This window comes from Eurosta solidaginis, chromosome 2 (genome assembly GCF_040869045.1).
Source record: "Eurosta solidaginis isolate ZX-2024a chromosome 2, ASM4086904v1, whole genome shotgun sequence".
Classification (NCBI taxonomy): Eukaryota; Metazoa; Arthropoda; class Insecta; order Diptera; family Tephritidae; genus Eurosta; species Eurosta solidaginis.
The window spans coordinates 10,913,911-10,934,196 of record NC_090320.1 but is presented as its reverse complement, the minus strand read 5'-3'; the positions used below and the strand labels follow the sequence as shown (position 1 = coordinate 10,934,196).

Sequence of the window (20,286 nt, the reverse complement as noted above, 5' to 3'; positions counted from 1 at the left end):
GCTCGATTACTGCTATCTAAGAATCTCTAATCTGTAGCAGACATATAAGAGTATTACATATATGGTCCCAGGCCACAGTGGTGTACTTTGAATCTATGCTCCCGACGAAGTAGCAAGAATGGCTACTGGACAGATCGTGGTAGATCAGCGTAGCGAAATTTATCTTCTAGCTGAGCGCAAATATCTGTTCATCAAAAAATCTTATTTCAGAGGGACACTGGAATCTATATTGAAGTGCCCAGACAAACTAATCTCCGCACAAGTGAGAACAGAGCTTGGTTCCGAACTAATAAACTCTACTTAGTTTCATTGGTTTGACTCCCTCCCCCTAGAGAGTATTGAGCACTTCTTTTCGAAATGTCCTGCCTCGTTCATATAAAATGTCGTAATAGCTATCATCGGCTCTTACGCTCAGAACATAGAAAGTTGTTGCTTTTTAAATGCTATACAGTATGGGTCTCCAAAAATTGGTAGTGATTGCAGGAGCACAATTGTGCTACGGAATGCAGACTCCTGCTTTGCAGTATCCTATATGTATTTTTTTGAAGAAATAGAAAATATGTCCCACTATTTATTAAAGATTGTCCCTCTTGCAATTTATGAGGAATGCTGTGATTTGTGACTTTGGCTCCTTAGTCAAAGCGGAAGATCGCAGTTAAAAATCACATTTACAAAGAATCGCAATAAACCTAATCATAGCTTTCATCTCATTCATACCTCGATTTGACGCCAAAAAATAGTACTTGCTGATAACACTTGGGTCTAAACCCCATTTCGACTTTTGAAGTGAAGCATACTTTTTTTTGAAATGTTTTCATAAAAAGCCTCTTGTTAGCAAATAAACATACTTTGGGCCCGATTTTGTATGACGCTGGGTATCTTTGTGTCGCAGTTGTTCTTGTTGTTGTAGCGATAAGGTTGTACCCAGAAGGCTTTGGGGAGTGTTATCGATGTGATGGTCCTTTGCCGGATACAGATCCGGTACGTTCCGGTAACACAGCACCATTAAGGTGCTAGCCCGACCATCTCGGGAACGATTTATATGGCCGCATTAAACCTTCAGGCCATCCCTCCCTCCCCACCCCCAAGTTCCATGAGGAGCTTGTGGTCGCCAGAGCCTCATCTGTTAGTGAAACAGGATTCGCCGCCGATAGGTGTGGTTGACATTTGGCTTTGGAGAAGCTATATATTGCGCTGGCAACCTGAAGGGTTGCGCTACACAGCCCCTTGAATCTGGTATTTTAGTCGCCTCTTACGACGGGCATACCTACCGCGGGTATATTCTGACCCTTTAACCCGTTGTCGCAGTCACTCACATTAATATTCACCTCCATATAATACCAAAAGGCACTTTCACAAAGACACTCAGCTTTGCAGTGAGCTTTTTGAATACCAACAAGAAAGTACGGCTAAGTTCGAGTTTCGCAGGTGGTTTATAAGTAGTTTTTAATTCGACATCACATACGTTTGGGAAATATCGACCAAATTGTAGACCAAGGGTAACGTTTTTTGGAACGATTTTCCTTCATCCTTTGCCAAATAAGGGAAAATCACGATGTATGAAAATTAACCTAGGGTAACCCTGGAATGTGTCGGTACGATATGGATATCAAATGAAAGGTGTTAATGAGTATTTTAAAAGGGAGTGGCCCTTAGTTCCATAGGTACACGCCTTTTCGAGATATCGACATAAAGGTGGACCAGGGGTGACTGTAGAATGTGTTTGTACGATATGGGTATCAAATTAAAGGTATTAATGAGGGTTTTAAAAGGGAGTGGCCCTTAGTTGTATATGTGAAGGTGTTTTCGAGATATCGACCAAAATGTGGACCAGGGTGACCCAGAACATCATCTGTTGGGTACCGCTAATTTATTTATATATGTAATACCACGAACAGTATTCCTGCCATGATTCCAAGGGCTTTTGATTTCGACCTGCAGAACTTTTTCATTTTATTCTACTTAATATAGTAGGTGTCACACCCATTTTACAAAGCTTTTTCTAAAGTTATATTTTGGGTCAAAAACCAATTCAATCACCATGTTTCAACCCGTTTTTATATTTTATACTTTTATATTAAGTCGCTTTCATGTTTGTCCCCTCATTTCCATACGAATTTTTGACCCACGGAAGTTTTTTTCGGTAACTTCCCGTTGAGCTAGACACTTGATATTTAGAGCATAGTTCAGATCTGGGAGACATTACAATGCAGGTGAAAAAAAAATTCGCTAGGTGGCGCACGGATCGAGATATACAGAAAATTAATTTTAAAATGGAAGTTTTGCGATCGACTTTTAACTAACTTCTCGGTGATCCAGAGACTTGAAACTTAGCACATAATTTGCAAGTCGATGGCACTACAATTCGTTGAAAACAAAATGCCGCTAGGTGACAGACGAATCGCGATAAACGAAAATCCCTGAAAAAACGCAGGGATACTTGCGATCGATTTTTAAGTAACTTCCCGGTGAGCTAGAGACCTGAAACTTGGGCCGTGAGTCAGAACCCGGTGACAATGCAATATTTGATCAAAAAAATTTCACTAGGTGGCGCATGGATCGAGATATTAAGAAAATTAGTTTTGATTTGGGAATCTTTCAATCCATTTCTAACTAACTTCCCGGTGACCTAGAGACTTGAAACTTGGCACACAGTTCGAGGCTTGGTGAAAATACAATCTACAGAAAACAAAATTCTACTAGGTGGCGCGCTAAGTGAGATAACTACAAATCCTTGAAAAACGAGGGGAATCTTGCAATCGATTTTTTAGTAACTTCCCGGTGAGCTGGAGATATGAAACTTCAGCCGTGAGTCAGAACCCGGTGACAATGCAATATTTTATCAAAAAAAAATCGCTAGGTGGCGCATGGATCGAGATATTAAGAACATTAATTTTGATTTGGGAATCTTTCAATCCATTTTTAACTAACTTCGCGGTTACCTAGAAATTTGTAACTTAGCACACAGTTTGCGAGTCGATGGCACTACAATTCGTGGAAAACAAAATGCCAGACGAATCAAGATAAAAGAAAATCCCTGAAAAAACGCAGGGAATCTTGCGATCGATTTTTAAGTAACTTCCCGGTGAGCTAGAGATCTGAAACTTGGGCCGTAAGTCAGAACCCGGTGACAATGCAATATTTGATCAAAAAAATTTCGCTAGGTGGCACATGGATCGAGATATTAAGAAAATTAATTTTGTTTTGGGAATCTTTCAATCCATTTATAACTAACTTCCCGGTGACCTAGAGACTTGAAACTTGGCACACAGTTCGAGGCTTGGTGACAATACAATTTATAGAAAACAAAGTTCCGCTAGGTGGCGTGCTAATTGAGATAACTACAAATCCCTGAAAAACGAGGGGAATCTTGTGATCGATTTTTGAGTAACTTGCCGGTGAGCTAGAGACTTGGAACTTGGGCCATGGGTCAGAATCGGGTGACAATGTAACATTTGATAAAAAAAAAATTCGCTAGGTGCGCACGCGGATCGAGATGGTAAGAAAACAAATTTTAATTTGGGAATCTTTCAATCCATTTTTAACTAACTTCCCGGTTACCTAGAGACTTGAAACTTGGCACTTAGTTAGAGGCCTAGTGACACTACAACTTATAGAAAACAAATTTCCGCTAGGTGGCGCGCTAGTAAAGATAACTGCAAATCCTTGAAAAACGAGGAATCTTGCAATCGATTTTTAAGTAACTTCCCGGTGAGCTAGAGACTTGAAACTTGGGCCGTGAGTCAGAACCCAAAATTCCAAATGCCTTTTTGTAGGCAGCACTAAAAAAGTGAAAATAAAAAGATGAAAAAACAATTTTAAGGACTACTTTATCTAAATGGACCAAAAAATAGAAAACAATTTTTCCTTTAATACAGACAAAATCTTGTTGAATTTTGACTAAAAAACTTTAACAATAGCTCTTCTTGTAAAAGAATTTTGGGATATAAAATTATAAAGGTAGAGCGCGTGCTTAAATTTTAAATAATCAATTAGTTAATCCCAAGTACATGGTTTGCCTTAAATTGAAAGATTGCGCTCCACCTTTATAGTTTTAAATCACAAAATTCTTTTACAAAAGCTATTGTTAAAGTTCTTTAGTCAAAATTCAACAAGATTTTGTCTGTATTAAAGGAAAAATTGCCTTCTATTTTTTGTTCCATTTATGTATATAAAGGTATTCCTTAAAATGTTTTTATCATCTTTTTATTTCGTATTTGGTATAGAATTATGTCACTTTTTTCATTTTTCGAAATTTGCGATATCGAAAAAGTGTGCGTGATCATAGTCGGATTTCGCCCTATTTTAATACCAAGATAAAGTGAGTTCAGATAAGTACGTGAACTAAGTTTAGTACAGATATTTCGATTTTTGCCCAAGTTATCGTGCTAATGGCCGAGCGGAAGGACAGACGGTCGACTGTGTATAAAAACTGGGCGTGGCCTTAACCGATTTCGCCCATTTTCACAGGAAACAGTTATGGTAATTTTTTGTTCGACTTATGGCATTGAAAGTATTCTAGATAAATTAAATGAAAAAGGGGGGAGCCACGCCAATTTTGAAATTTTCTTTTATTTTTGTATTTTGTTGCACCATATCATTACTGGAGTTGAATGTTGAGATAATTTACTTATGTATATACTGAAAATATATTAAATTTTTTGTTAAAATTTTACTTAAAAAATCTTTTTTTAAAAAGTGGGTGTGTTTGCCATCCGATTTTGCTTATTTTTATTTAGAACACAAATAGTAAGAGTAACGTTCCTGCCAAATTTCATCATGATATCTCCAACGACTGCCAAATTACAGCTTGCAAAACTTTTAAATTAAATTCTTTTAAAAGTGGGCGGTGCCACGCCCATTATCCAAAATTTTACCAATTTTCTATTCTGTGTCATAAGGTCAACCCATCTACCAAGTTTCATCGCTTTATCCGTCTTTGGTAATGAATTATCGCACTTTTTCGGTTTTTCGAAATTTTCGATATCGAAAAGTGGGCGTGGTTATAGTCCGATTTCGTACATTATAAATAGCGATCTTAGATGAGTGTCCAGGAACTTACATGCGTAATTTCATTAAGATACCTCAAAATTTACTCAAGTTATCGTGCTTACGTACAGACGGACGGACGAACATGGTTAAATGAATTTGTTTTTTCGCCAAGATATATAGAAGCCTATACTTATCTTGATTAGTTTATGCCGTTACGGAATACTGTTATGCGAACAAAATTAATATACTCTGCTCAGCTGAGTATAAAAGCTTTCGGTAGTTGTATCGCTGGTACAACAACAACCACTTCAAATAATTTAAACACAAATATAAAACCTGTGTTCGGGTGTTAATATAATCATTTGTGTAATGCTTTCTATTTTCAGGCGCAGTGGTGCATAAAATTTTATACAGAAGATGCGATGACCGCGAAAAGTCATGAAATAAATCGTAGCGCTGCTCGAAAAAGGACGTTGTGACACCAAAACGTCTGTGGAGGAGCCTACGACAGTGTCATATGTTACCGATGCTGATTGAATTCACCGAGTCTTGAAATGCTGTAATTTAAAAAAAATACCCATAAAGCTATCAAACTGGTACGATTGGAAACGACACGACGCCTCGGAAGAAAAGGACGCCTCCCTTAGAGGCATGATAGAGACTAGGTTAGACAAAAAAAAAAACCGATGCGAAGGCGTGATTTCGACTAGCTTTAGATACCAGAAGAAAACATTGAACTCACTGGTCAATGAAGACCTTACATGGACTGAATAGGTCCATAGTGTTCCCGAGTTTGTTTGACGATCAAACTTAAAAACCCAATTAAGCACCAGCACTCGTCTTATAGGATAACTGCGTCTTATTGGCAAATACTATAAATTTTCTAGAACTTAGCAATTAACCTCGAGATCCGAGTATCCAGTTAGTATGTCTCTTTAGAGATATGAGCTATTTGGGATTCGCACATGATCATAAACATTTTGCAGCCCTGCGCTTCTGTCCACGCCTTTCCTGCTTGATGGTTCATATGAAACTTCTGTCTCCTTTTGATTTCTGCCAATCGGATTGGTTTACCGTCGATTTATCTAGTGTTGCACCCTCCTTTACCAACTCATCGGCCTTTGAATTCCTGTTTATCCGTTTATGACCGGGAGCCTAGTATGGATCTATGTTCCGGCCTGAGCGAAGTATCTCCGATGCTTCCTTGCAGTTCATCACACTTTTAGATAAAGTACTATGTAAGATTATTGTCTTGAACGCCGCCTGACTATTAATATATATGTATATTGACGCAACTACGGCATAAGCACGCTTCTCCAATTTCCGCCTAAAATACACTGCAGTGATCTAGCAGCCTGTAGGAGCTACTTAATTTTGGATCGACATAGTAAACAGCAGACCCGACCCATTACTTGAATTTGGAACCACGGATATACACGTCTATAGCATGTTCCGTAATTTTCGTATCCTTGCGCCAACCCGCGGGCTCCATTGTGACCCCAAGATGTCTTTCGAAGACCAGGCGAGCGACCATGCAGTCCGTTCACCCAGTATTTAATGGCGCTATTGCATGATGAAATGCTGCTGTGGGGAAGTTTTGACTGTTTCCTTTATGCTAATCAGTGATACTCTACATATCTCCTCAAGTATTTTGGTAAACGTACTTTTTTGTGTGGCTGTCCGCCGCGGGCTTGCCAATTGCCGTAACCCCGACGTGCAACCTTGCATTCTCTTGCATGCATACAGTGCCATAAAGGCTTTCTTCGTTGTCTCTTCCACATCGAGAGCAGATCAGATTACTGTGTATAAAAATAGAGAGGATGACGAAAGGTTTCAATACTTATGGCGATATGGTAGTCGACGATCGTAGCGTAATCTCTATCATTGCTAAATAGCGACAGCGATGATGAATTCAACAGAACAATAAATCCAGCGGCTACGCTGAATAAGCATGATCCCAGCGTTAGTTTAACATATTATGATGACTCATCCAACTTTTTGCTTTTATTCGAAGCTTTCGATATTTATGTACACAAATATATTCTGACGAATATTAGCATCACTAACCTGATACCAGTATCACTAAGCTGATACTAAACAGCCACAGCTGATACATATGTAAATAGAAGGCAACGAAGAGATACTCGCAAACACATGTAATCATCAGCCGAAGTAGTACTCACGCATACACCCGCATATGGCTATAAAAGAAACATTAACTACAAATATACATGTATATAGTTAATAACCAAGCAAGGGATACAATTGTTCTGGAATACAGTTTCGCGAAATGACTAGACCTTAGGAGAAATGGATGAACGAGAAAACTGAGAGTATAAAAGCAGCGCAAGCTGAGGAATCAGTGATCAGTTTTGATTTAAACACGCTATTGGTTGTGAAGTATAAGTGTTGTTGTGAAGTACTTTCAAAGTAGTCTAATAAAGACCGTTTTGCATTATTGAATATTGGAGTTATTTATTCAGCAGTTTAGCGATTCGAACGTTAGCAGAAGGTTTGGAATAAGAGGAATTTCCCTTAATTCGTTACAATATAAACAAAATACTAAAGTATAAAGAGTAAAAAATTAAAGGTTACTTTTGTCTGAAAATTTAGACAACTGAGTAAACAAAAATCTACAGGAAAGTACCAGCGCATGTGGTTTCAAAGCTCCTCAATTCATATTCTAAACGTGTTTCCAACAAACGTTGTATGGGTACATAGGTGTTTGAGTTCATTCAAGACAAGAGCAAATAATATATCGTTGCTAAAATATCAAAGTATATATTAACTTATATTAGGGGGATTCTTTGATACGACTTTCAAGCTTCGAATACCTAAATAGAAGACTTCTCTCTCCCTTATCACAGAAATGTTAGAAAGCGTTCTACGAATTTCTACTTAATTGTACCTAACGGCGTAGAGATGAACTCTTTTGAACCTTAAGAAAGCACCAAATACCCTTATCATACAAACTCGTAAAATTCGGCTTCAGTGAAAATGAGGAAAGCAACCTAGCCACATATCTATAAATCGCAAAGCATTCTTCTTAAAGGCCGCGGCACAATGAAAATTTTCATATAGATGCGTTTAACATAAGCTTATGCATTCCAGTAACATCACCACAATCAACCTCAGACTTGGCAATTGAAGTTTATTTCGCCTTGCCCATTAACATACAAAATTTCTCGAAGCACTGTTTTAAACATTCTCCCTATACAACAAAAATAATTGCTAATATATTTTGTGTCGTATTCATTTGTTATATTGCATTTTTTAATTGCGAAAAAGTTACCAAATAGCGGGATAAATAATTTCACTTGCAAAGTGTCAAGTTCTTCTTCTTATGCTTTGCTTGCACAAAATTTGAGAGTTTGCAGTGGCTAAGCTGGCTATGTCATGTTATGCGAAAAAAATGATGAAAGTCCGGCCAAAAGAGTTTTATTATCAGAAACTGCCTATGGAAGCAGAAGAAGACGGCGGCCTCTACTCCGCTGGGAGGGCCCGGTGGAAAACGATTTAAATTTCCTTTGTGTGACCAATTGAAGCTAGTTAGCAAAACGAAGAAGCGACTGGCGCGCCTTCTTGAACGGTCATAACCGTTTAAACGGTTAAGCTTCAATACGTGAGTGTGAGAATGGTAAAAAAAACTATTAATAAACCGGAATCGGCGGAAAGGCAAGCTTTTACAAGGCAGTGAAAGGTGGGAGAAAAAAGATGAGACAAAAACGAAAAGGCAAAAGGATAGGGTGAAAAAGGGAAGGAAAGATAAGAAGTGCCCATTGCGAGTGATAACAGGTGCCTGCCAGTATAGAGTATATCTCATATAACCAACTCTTCAGATTTGTCGTCATGCCTTCCTCATGTACATATATAGCGATAACCGTGAAACTATTAAGGGGGATTACAATAAATTATGAATATTAGATTTATTATAATGATCATCGGGCTCTCTATGTAATTAATGTATTTTCGATACAAAACAAACAGTTGAGATACTCTTTTGCTTTAACTTTCAGTAGAACTAAGTCAGGGAAGTTCTCTAATAAATTGTCAAAGTTCAACATAATACGTTTGAAAAAGTTTTACTAAGCGGTATTGCCCCAGGTCAGTAGTTTAGCAAACACTACGGACTGTTTTCGCCATATTTAGTTAGCTACTTATTTATAAGCTATCGAAATTCTCGTTTTGTTCATGCCAACTGAAAACATCGACTGTCAGTTAAGTGCAAGGCAAATAGTAAACAAAAGACAGCTGTGTTGTTGATTTTCGTCTATTCACAATAGATTTTTCATATATGTTCTAGACAATTTTATTCGCAATTATCAATTTAACTGGGAGTTGGCCACCGTAGGTGGTGAAAACTAAAATTTTTAAATGCAGCTGAATGATTACTATTGTGCCGAATATTACCAGTTCTATACATATCACTCTGCTGCTACTAAATAAAGCCACAACAACAATAAAGCAAGAAGCCACACTTATGTACATGAACACATCAAAGCAAGCAGCCACACAGAGGCATATGTATGTAGTCATCAGCTAAGGGCAGAAGTTGTTACTCATACATACACACACATATGGCTGAATAACCAAGTACGAGATACAACTGTTCCAGACGGCATGTTCGTGAAAAGCTTTGACCTTGGGAGAAATATGCGAACGAGGCAACAGAAAGTATAAAAGCAGCGCATGCTGAGGAATAATCAGTCAGTTTGATTTTAACACGCTTTTAGTGAAGCAAGCGAGTAATTAATTTGTGCAATACTATTCCCAAAGTAGGCTGAATAAAGCACATTTGGCTATACTGAATATTTGAGTTATTTATTCGACAGTTCAGCGATTCCAACGTTAGCAGAAGGCGCATTACACAGGCCGACAAAATTTAACCAACATTCAGACCCAGAAACCAGACTATGTATTTCCGAAGGTTTATAATGCGCTGAATACAAATCTGCCCTCAGAATTTTTCTATCAACTCTGATGTTATGAGACATCAAGAAAAATAAGACTTATTTCAAGAAAATTATGCGACTAGACTGACTGTTTCCAAGGTTAAGTGGGGTTGCCTGCTTGTGGTGCGGTAGGGGTGGTTTCTAAGGGTTACAGGATAGGGGAGTTGATGGGTTAACAGTTAGGTTGGTTAGCAAACTTGTGGTGTGAGATATCTAGATAAATAAGACTTATTTTAAGAAAAATATGCGAGTAAACACTGTCCCCAAGGTTAGGTGGGTTAGCCTGCTTACGGTATGATAGGTGGTTTCAATGGGGCTGGCTGTGTGTGACTCAGTACCCGAGGCTTAGATAGTGTAGAGGTGTGGTAAGTTAGCACACTTTTGGTGTGAGACAACATTTTAAAGATACCATCCTTTAATTTTGGTGGCAGAAAACATCTACAAGGCTACATAACCTCAAATATGGGCAAAAACGGTGTTTTTTGCACTTTTAGGTTAGGATATCACGAAAACCATAGCTGATAGAGCAATTTTGAGACCAGATTTCGATTCATCGCATCAAAATCCTTCGAAAATATATAGTCCGGTTTCTGGGTCTGAGATGCTGTCGGCCTGTGTAATTATCAGGAATTTACCGAAATTCGTTACACTATCATGTAGTTTAATATTAGCTTAACTTAAAAGAAAAGCTCGGCCCACTCCTTCTCGCAGGTCTGTCGTATCTAGCTCTTATTTTTTTAGGCGATATCACGTATACATTTTTTGTATTAGAAACGGTTGATGCCAATGAAGACTTCTTAACCGTCTCGTTCTGTAACAAAATTTATATTTGATATTATCTATTCAGCTATGGTTTTGGATATTAGAAAAAAAATATATATAATTTGAGTTTCAGCAACACTCCTTAAATATCTTCATCCGGCACCAAATTGTGTATTGTATATTTTTGAGCTTGCTATTACCGTTCGAAGAAGTTAGAACCACCCTAATATACAAACATATTTACATATTCTCAAAACAAACAAATATCATGAAATTTTTGTGATATAAAAGATTGTGCAAGCGAAATAGTTGCAGCAGTTTTCTGAAATTTACCAAACGATTCACTTTATTTGAAATTTTTTTTTGCAAATCTAAAATGAAAGCTGTTCTTGCAATTTGCTTAATAGGATTAGCGATACGCGAAGGTGATTAAAAATTTTATATACAAAAAAATAAAATACAACAAATAAAAAAGTCTAAGTTCGGGTGAAACCGAAAATTACATACCCAGCTGTGCACTTACAACGCTGTTTTTTGTTTGCTTTGTGCGGTTAACAGTGTTATAATGCTGCGGTTTTTGTTCGACTTATGGCATTAAAAGTATTTTGGAAAGAGTAACAAAAAAAGGGGCGGGTTACGCTCATTTTCAAAAATTTGTTCAAGTTTTGTTCTTAGCTCAACCATACCACTACTGAGGTAGAATATCAGGCAATTGTAGTTAAATACCATAGAGACTCTATGATAGAGTTATTGAAAATTTTGTTAAGGTTAGATCTTTAGGAAAAGAGGGCGTGGTCTTTAACCGATTTTGATTATCTTTACTCAGTCTATTTAGTTTGGCAAGGTTAGTGTCTTTTCAATGTAATAACTTTAACGGCTTGTTAAACTTCCAAATTTTCTACTTCTAAATGTGGGTGGTGCCGCGGCCATATTCCGAAATTTTTTGAAATTTATGTGTTGCGTCATAAAACTAGGTGGATTGATTTTCATTAGCTTATCGACAAAGTGGCCGCGGTTATCGTCAGATTTCGTTCATTTTCATTTTCAATACCAATCTGTTCTGGGTCCAGATAAGCCCGTATACCGAATTTGGTGAAGATATCTCAATATTTGCTCAAGTTTTCGTATTAACGGACGGAAGGACATGGCTTAGTCAAATTTTTTTCCGATACTGATGATTTTGATATATGGTAGTCTATATCTATCGCGATTTCTTTTTACCTGTACAACGAAATCAAAGTTATAATACCCTGAATACAAGTACAGCTGGGTATAAAAACTAAATAATCAAAATATTTTATATAAAACAGAAATTTAAATAAAACTACGAATTAAAGCAAAAAATTAATGCTAAAATATAATAAAACAAAGCAAGGGTTCAATTTATTATAATTATCAACACACTTAAAAAAGAGCAAGTAGAAGAAAAGCTACTACTAAAACTTAAAATAAAATTTAAAAAAATTACATTAAATATATAAAATTAAGAAGTTTTACTAGCATTAAATTTATCATTCGCGATGATAATACAAAAAAAAAACGAAGACTTTTTTTTTAATGTTTAATGTATACTATTCTTCCAAATTTTTATTTTTAGCGCAATCTAATAATATTTTTAAGAAAGCAATCAAATCAGCTCATGGCGTTGCTAATATATTCGATGATACAGTAAAAGTAGCAGATGCTAAAGTAAAAATAGCAGGTGATGAAGTCAAAGTAGCAGATGATGAAGTAAAAGTAGCAGATGATTTAGTGAAAGTAGCAGGTGATATAGCGAATGTAGTACACAATATTGCCAGCGATATAAATGGCATATTAGATAAAGTAACTGATAAAAAGCATGGTAACGGCAAAGGTTCCAACGAAGATAAGCACGATGATTCGAAAGAGCATGGTAGTGATGATGACAGCAGTGAGGAAGATTGTGAAGATGATAGTGATAGCGGTGATGATAGCGATGAATGGGAATGCGAAGAGGATGACGAAAATGAAAATAAGGATAAAAGTGACAGCCATGAAAAAGATTAAGCACTTTGTATAAACCGTTAGTGAAGCAATTGCCGTTACGGTTTATTTTTTATTCACTTACTATTACTGAATAATATTTAAGCAATATTTTTTCTTTGGAATTTTCTCTTTAATTTTCTAAAGGCATAAAATACTATTTGTAACGTTATATAAAAAAATAAAATAAAAAACAAGCTTTTAAAATGCATCGCATAAAAAAGTCATTCTATTTGGCGAACAAGATGCTTAACGAACGATACTTACGTAGGCAAATTACACGAAAGCAATTGTGAAATTTGTTTTCATTTTTGCTTTTGAAGCTTTGTTTTCGTTTTCACAGCAGCTGTTCGTGATAGAGAATGCCGTGATAATGCAAGAGTCAGCTGTTATCGTTTTGATTATCGTTTAGGCTATCTATCGTATTGCTAATTTTACTTCAAGCAGACGAACGACGATCGTTTTGAGCATAATAGCATCAATGGCAAATAAGACAGTTAATGAACGAAAAACTCTAGTAAACAAAGCGTCAGTCACTCGATTTACGAAATAAAAGTGGCACAAAGCGGCCAAGCTAGTTTTTTTCAAACAATGTAGTATTTATCGTTTATTATTATTTTAAGTTTGTTTCTTAAAGTATTTTTAACTTTTTATTTCAATTAAAAGCGTGCCTTTTTTCTAATTTTAAACTCTACTTATTTCTTTATAAACTCGAAAATGATACAATTGAAATAAATGAGAGACAAACTTATAAAAAGAGCCTTTTGCTTTTCTAATAACCGGGTAATTTTAAAGAACCGGGTAATTTCTCAGAACCGGGTATCTTTTCAGAACTGGGTGCTTTTACGGAACTAGATCCTTTATTTAGAACAGGGCTTTTCGTCGGATCCGGATGCTACCTCAGCATCGGATATTTCTTCGTATCTGAGTCCTTTTTTCAGAAACGGGCATTTTTTTTGGATCTGGGTACATATTAAGAACATGGCACTTTTCAGAACGGTTTTTTTTTTTTTGGAGCCGGGTACTTCTTCAGAACCAGAAGTTTCTTTGTATATGGGTTAATTTTCAGATCCAGGTACTTATTAAGAACCGGATAATTTTATAGTATCGGGTACTTTTTAGTACGAGAAACTTTTATAGTAACGGGTACTTTTTAATAGTAACGGGTACTTTTTAAGTACCGAGTAATTTTTCGCAACCGTTTATTTGACATATCAGTGAAACGAACCAATAAAAATATATCGAGGAACTATCAAATTCGTCACAATATGAATTCCAAAAAACAGTAATTACCTGTTGAGACAAAGCGACAATTTTTTCTATCGGACGTGAATCTGGAACACTCGGGTACCATCACGTCAACTCCAACTGTCATGTAAACGATTTGATTTAAACACGCACGACGACTGTCACTACGCAACGTGCAGTGAAAACAGGAGATGTATAGTACAATAGGGGGACTCATGAAAGCATATAAACTTATAAGGTGTAAAATTATATCCATTTACACACGCTGTTATATGAACGCACCTAGAAATACTCTTGATAAACTTGATTGTTTATCAGCTGTATTATTGCCAAACAAAAATTTTTTGATTCTTATACAAATTAAAAAATGCCAAGATTAAGTTAAAAATCAAAACTAAAACGTCTTTACTAAGATATTCTTGTAAATGCCTTGCTGATGTTGGAGATTTCTGATGAAAATGCCTGCTGTAATGTCTGCAAGGTTGCATTCCTTTGAGTTTATCGCGTTTACACAATGAAATGTGCGCGTAAATTTATACAAAGTGTGTAAATGATTTTTCATACAAAATGTGACAGCTCGTTTACGCACTAGATAAATTTATACGTTTACACGCTTTATAAGGCATTTATACGGTTACATGAGTCCCCCTAATGTGAAAAGCGGTCGATACGCTATTCGATCATCAATCTGTGCATCACTAGCCTCTGCATTACCGCATGCTTCCCAAAAGACACAAAGTAGGTGTCACAAGCCTGAAGTTCTCAACGACAACTGCTTCATTCATATTCAGCTCCCAGTTGAATGGGTGATATCACCGAGGCAACATATAACTGAGGGGTATGATCTTATGATGTTAGCAAACAACTTCAGTGGTGAATAACAAATTTATAATGGAAAACCAAACCAGTGCGACAAAGTCATATGCGTATACAAAGTTAAAAAAGATTTAGTGCCATAATGTGAATGGAATTAACTTCAATTGACATTAATTCTCTTAAAGACAGTTATAAATAACCTTATCGATGTTGATGATTCTTTGCCGGATATAGATACGGTACGTTCCGTTACAAGCGCCATTAAGCCCGACCATATCGGGAACGATTTAATCTGACCACATTCAACCTTCTAGGCCATCCCGTAGCCAACCCTTAGTTCCATGAGAAACTGGGCCGCCAGAATCTAGGCTGCAAAAGAAACAGAAATCGCCACGTGTAGTTGAACCCCTCGAATCGCCTCTTACGACCGGCATACATGCCGCGGGTATATTCTAAGCACCCTAACCCGCTGAGGGTCAAGAATCGCATCTTTAACATTATTATTTCATGTACTTATTATATTGTAACTATTTTCCGTGCCATAAAATCAGGTAAACATAGTGCCGGCGACCCGGTTGTGCACACCTTTAAAGGGCCCATTACTGATACTTAGCATAGACTTGACTTGACTTGAGAACTGTCACTTACAGCTCTGTTAAATGAATATTGCATGTTACTTATTACTCAAAACTTCGCAACACTTAACTTGACTTAGAAGTCTATTGAATTTTGATTTTCTATGTAAGTTCTAAGTGACGTTTGCATTTTGAGATGCCATTTGTTTGTTTTCCTTTCATTTTGACATTTTGTCATGCAAATTGACATTTATTGATTATGATACCAGGTTGTATACGCTAAGTGGAGTATAGTCGTGGCTGAGTTGCCAAGTTTACGCCAATTCAAGTCAAGTCTATGCTAAGTATCAGTAATACGCCCTTAAATGTCGCAATATCGAGTCATCAACAGTGGGATTATATTTCTCCCTAATTCCATACCACTATTGCTAAAATTGTTGGATACCAACGTCAGTGTTGGAAAGAAAGGTCATATAGTGAAAGATAATTTTAGTTATGGAGGGTACATTTCTTTTCATTGCTAAATGATGAATAAGATGGTGAGCTTTAAATTCTAATCAGTGTCAATGAAATGTACGTTTCACCAGTCAAATCTTTCACCTGTTTCCCCCCATTTAGTGAAGGTCATCATCTTGCTCAGCCGCGAAACACGGATGTAAGCAGGAATACTCTCTCGGTTAAAGCGTCTTCATGCATGCGTCATTCAACATGACTTAGCTCGCGAAGCCTTGTGCTTATGTTCGCTACACATAACTAGCTATTTGATCCGAGGTTGAACTGGCTGGTCCGTCAAGACCTCACATAGACTGAATAAGTCCATAGTGTAATTTGGTCCGAGCGAGCACTTAAATTGCCTGATTGTCAAAAAATTACCTGTGTTGTTGAAAATAAGTTGAAGGTAGAATGGTGCTCTAATATGAAGTGTGTCAGGTAAAAATATATGTGCTTAAGTATGGCTTTTGTACGTTGAGTAAATAATGTAGTGTATTTAAAAATATTATAAACAAAAATAAAAAATGCAGCTTATATGAACATTCTTTATGTATGAACTTCACAAAAATGAAACTATTCATTATAAGCACACGCAAGAATGGGACAGGAATTCCTTTTGAACTCCAAATCAAAAAAAATTATTCAAACTAACAAATGAACCGAAGCTTCGATGCCAGCTGTGAGTGGAACTTTGAAAATCAAACAGGGAAATTCCCTATTGTGTTTATGTTAAAGCTGGGTGCTCGACAAAAGCGTAGAGCATATGAGCGCTCTGCATCATTATTCGCTTGTGTCACAGTTTGACTCACAGTTCTATTCCGCATCTATGCTGGCATTGTTCCTCCAGCACCTCCACGCACCTCTTTGGAGAGCAAGACAAGCGGTGAATCAATCTTCTTCTTATTTTCCACCTTTGTTACATTGTTTGAAGTAATTAGCAAACGTTTTTTATGGAAACGGCTTAATAAGGTCGTTTTAGATTCCTCCCACTTCATCGAACGCATAAATCAAAATAATCTTTCAGCCGTTCAGCAGGGCGTATGAGTAACCCGAATGATATGCATAAGTGGCTGGTACATACATACATATGTATGTATATGTGGGTATGTTATGAATTGTTAACGCGACAAACGTTATAAGCGTCATTATGGAACAGATCACAGTTTTTGATGTTTACAACATCTTTGCTCGCGGTATAGAGAATCCAGAATGTAGGCGCAAACTAAGTGTAAGCGTAAGCGTAGTCTTAATAGTAGAACAATGTATTGGAGCGAAAGTGTAGTCACTAGGCTGTGGCGTAAAGTGGGTATAGCGTGGTAAATTTGATGTTATCGACCACACAGCAAATAAGTTGGGGAAATTAACGAAGGTAGAAAAACAAATAGATGTTATATAAATGAGAAAGTGATACGACTAAGGAAACGAAGAAGTAAATGTAAACACGATGAGGCAGCAGAAAAAAAAGGGAAAAAACGCAGTATATGGAAAGGAGAGGAAAAAAGGGAAAGGCAGCGAAAAAAATGAAAAATTAGACGTCAAAAGGGAAGCCAAAACCGAAGCCAGAACCGAACTGGACGGCGTGTCATCAATTTGCTATCGAAATGTTAACAGATTGCTATCGATGAGTTATCGGTATGTTATCAACGCGTTGTTTTTGTTGTTGCATTAACGATAAACCCACTCCTTTGCCGGATATACATAGATCCGGCACGTTCCGGCTACAAAGCACCATTAAGCCCGTCCAAAAAAAACCAATTACTTATCGAAAAGTTGTCGATTTGCTAACGGAGTGTTACCAATTTTAAACAGAAATGTTATCGAATAAAAAATAAAAATAAATTTAAGGCGTGATAACCTCCGAAGAGATCGAAGGCCGAGCTTGTCTTCAAATTTGCGTCGCGCTCCTCTTGATTTTCCCTACAAATCGGCCGGACGGGACCTACATGTTTTATGCCGACTCCGAACGGCACCTGCAACACAGATGAGTTTTCACTGAGAGCTTTTTATGGCAGAAATACACCCGGAGCGCTTGCCAAACCCTGCCGAGGGGCGACCCCGCTTAGAAAAATTTTCTTCTAATTGAAAAACCTTATTTCTAAAATTTTGATGTTGCTTTGCCCGGGGTGTGAACCCAGGGCATACAGTGTGGTAGGCGGAGCACGCTACCATCACACCACGGTGGCCGCCATGTTATCGAATAATAAGGGAAAATTTATCGATATTTTATCGAAAGGTTATCGATTTTCTATCGATTAGTTATAGATTTGTCATCAACAAGTTTTCGGTATTTTACCGAAGTTATCAACTACCAAGCTATCGGTTATTTATCGAAAAGTACTCAAAACGTTATCAAAAAGGTTTTTACAGAAAATTTATCGATTCGTTATCGGAGTGTACCAGTTTATTATCCGCATGTTATCTATTTACTATGAACGAATCGCCAGTTTGTTCTGAAACAGATACGGTTAAAACATCAATATCAAGTTAACCTTAAAACATTCGTTTTCCAGGCGTACAACTGAATGTTTACACATCAAACTTCACAAGTACTTGGCTTTTACGCCCTTTTTTCATATTTTTAAACTTACATCCTCGGTCGTGTACTTTGAGAAAAGTTTGAAGTCTAGGTGAGAGAGAAGATGTGGTAAACATCTCATCGGACACTTAAAGTTGTGGCAGTCCACACAAATTTCTAAAGAGTCCAAAGCAGAGCCGGTCACACAAATACTAAAACAATTGCATAAGTGTGTGTAAAAATTGAGTGAAAACTCCCCACAGTGTGCTAAAAGAAAATGTGGACTGTGAAGTTTGAAATTAAAAAGGACTTTGGTTATTTGATTTCAAGGTAATCCTGACTATATTTACTTATATTCGTATAACTAAGAACGCGGAGGTCGAGCTAGTCAGATAAAACTTTTTTATAAAAGAAGGTATCGTCGCTGCGTCAACAAATTGAGTTATATGTTTTTTTCGATTTTTTTATTACATATTTATTTAGCACTATCTGCTAGCCACATTTCTGCATTTGCCATTTTCTGATATCTTTCTTTGGTTAGAAGTTATCAAAACAGCTATATGCTCTCAGTAGTAGAAATGCTCTGTAAAATCAGTTATGCATATACTTGCGTATAATTGTTTTTGATTGCAGGCGAACCTGCTTTTATTTTTGTGTAAAAAAATTATTTAAAAAAAGCTATGTACATATAGTTCAGGTGTCCCGAAGACTTAACCATCCTATTATTGAAATCCAAGCTTTAAAACAGGTAAAAAGTCATAGACTTAAAATAACGCTTTAAATTACCATAATTGTCCATTTTTGGACAGTTGAAATATGGAAAAAATGGGATTCAATCTCAATGAAGAAACCGGCTTATTCGAGGACCTCAACAGTGATAGCGGTCAAAATATGGAAGCAACGGGATGCTTCATTAACGAAGAGACTGGATTATTTTATATACCAGAGGATAACCCGAAAGATAGCGAAGAAATTGAGTCAGAAGGTAAAATAGGGAAGGGGAAACGAATACAAAAAAATCGGATTGTGACTTTTAGGGAAAAAATATGAAGGATTGGGTAAAAAATGAAAAGAATTTAAACGATGTTGCATTTATTCCAAAAAAGGGAAGGGAAATCAGGAAACAAACATGTAAGCACCTGGCAGAAAAAAACCGAACGAAGTTTTGTTTGTTCGGCAATGGACGAAGGTGCACGAGTTAAGTATTTTAATTATTTTTAGAGTTTACCTTCATGGGCTGCAAAGAGGGCATATCTTAATGGATTAGTACGAACTCGCAAAATAATCAAGCGAAACCCTTCCCATAAAAAACAAAGAAAAATATTTGGATTTGATTGCTTTTTGACAGCATCTAATGGAAACAAGCTTCGTGTATGTAAAGAGTTTTTTCTAGCCACATTTGATTTAGACAAAAATGTATTTACTCATTGGGAGGGAACAAATAATACAGTATCCTTGCCAAAGAAGCCAAGACCAAAATAAAATACCAAAGATGTATATTTATACGTATGGCATGAATGCGACGCCGGTGTAACAGCTAACAATATAACGAGTTGTACTGTACACTTTTTAAAGGAATATTGCACTTCATATAAAAAAGTGATCATGATATCAGATGGATGCATGTGCCAGAACAAAAATAGAATACTTAGCAGTGCCTTAGCAAACCTATCATCAGGAGGTGGCTTGGAAATAGAGCAAATAATTTTAGAAAAAGGGCATACTATGATGGAGGTTGACAGCGTCCACTCTACATTAGACAGCATGTTTAAGCAACCCATTTATTCACCAATGGACTATGTAAGTCGTATGAGGCAGATAAGGCCTTCACAACCTTATATTGTTAATTATTTAGAGTATACTTTTTTTTTAATTATAACCTTAATATTTTTAATTACATTTACAAGAATTAGGGAAGAATTGTATACAC

General features: G+C 36.7%; 1 protein-coding gene across 1 annotated transcript; it reads left to right on the top strand.

The window, feature by feature from the left end:
- Nucleotides 1-11,026: 11,026 nt before the first annotated feature.
- Nucleotides 11,027-13,423, top strand: LOC137241969 (uncharacterized). The gene is made up of 2 exons (XM_067769343.1): nucleotides 11,027-11,131; nucleotides 12,304-13,423. The coding sequence occupies exons 1-2, from the start codon at nucleotides 11,083-11,085 to the stop codon at nucleotides 12,732-12,734; spliced, it is 480 nt and encodes a 159-aa protein (XP_067625444.1). The 5' UTR covers nucleotides 11,027-11,082; the 3' UTR covers nucleotides 12,735-13,423.
- Nucleotides 13,424-20,286: the final 6,863 nt, after the last annotated feature.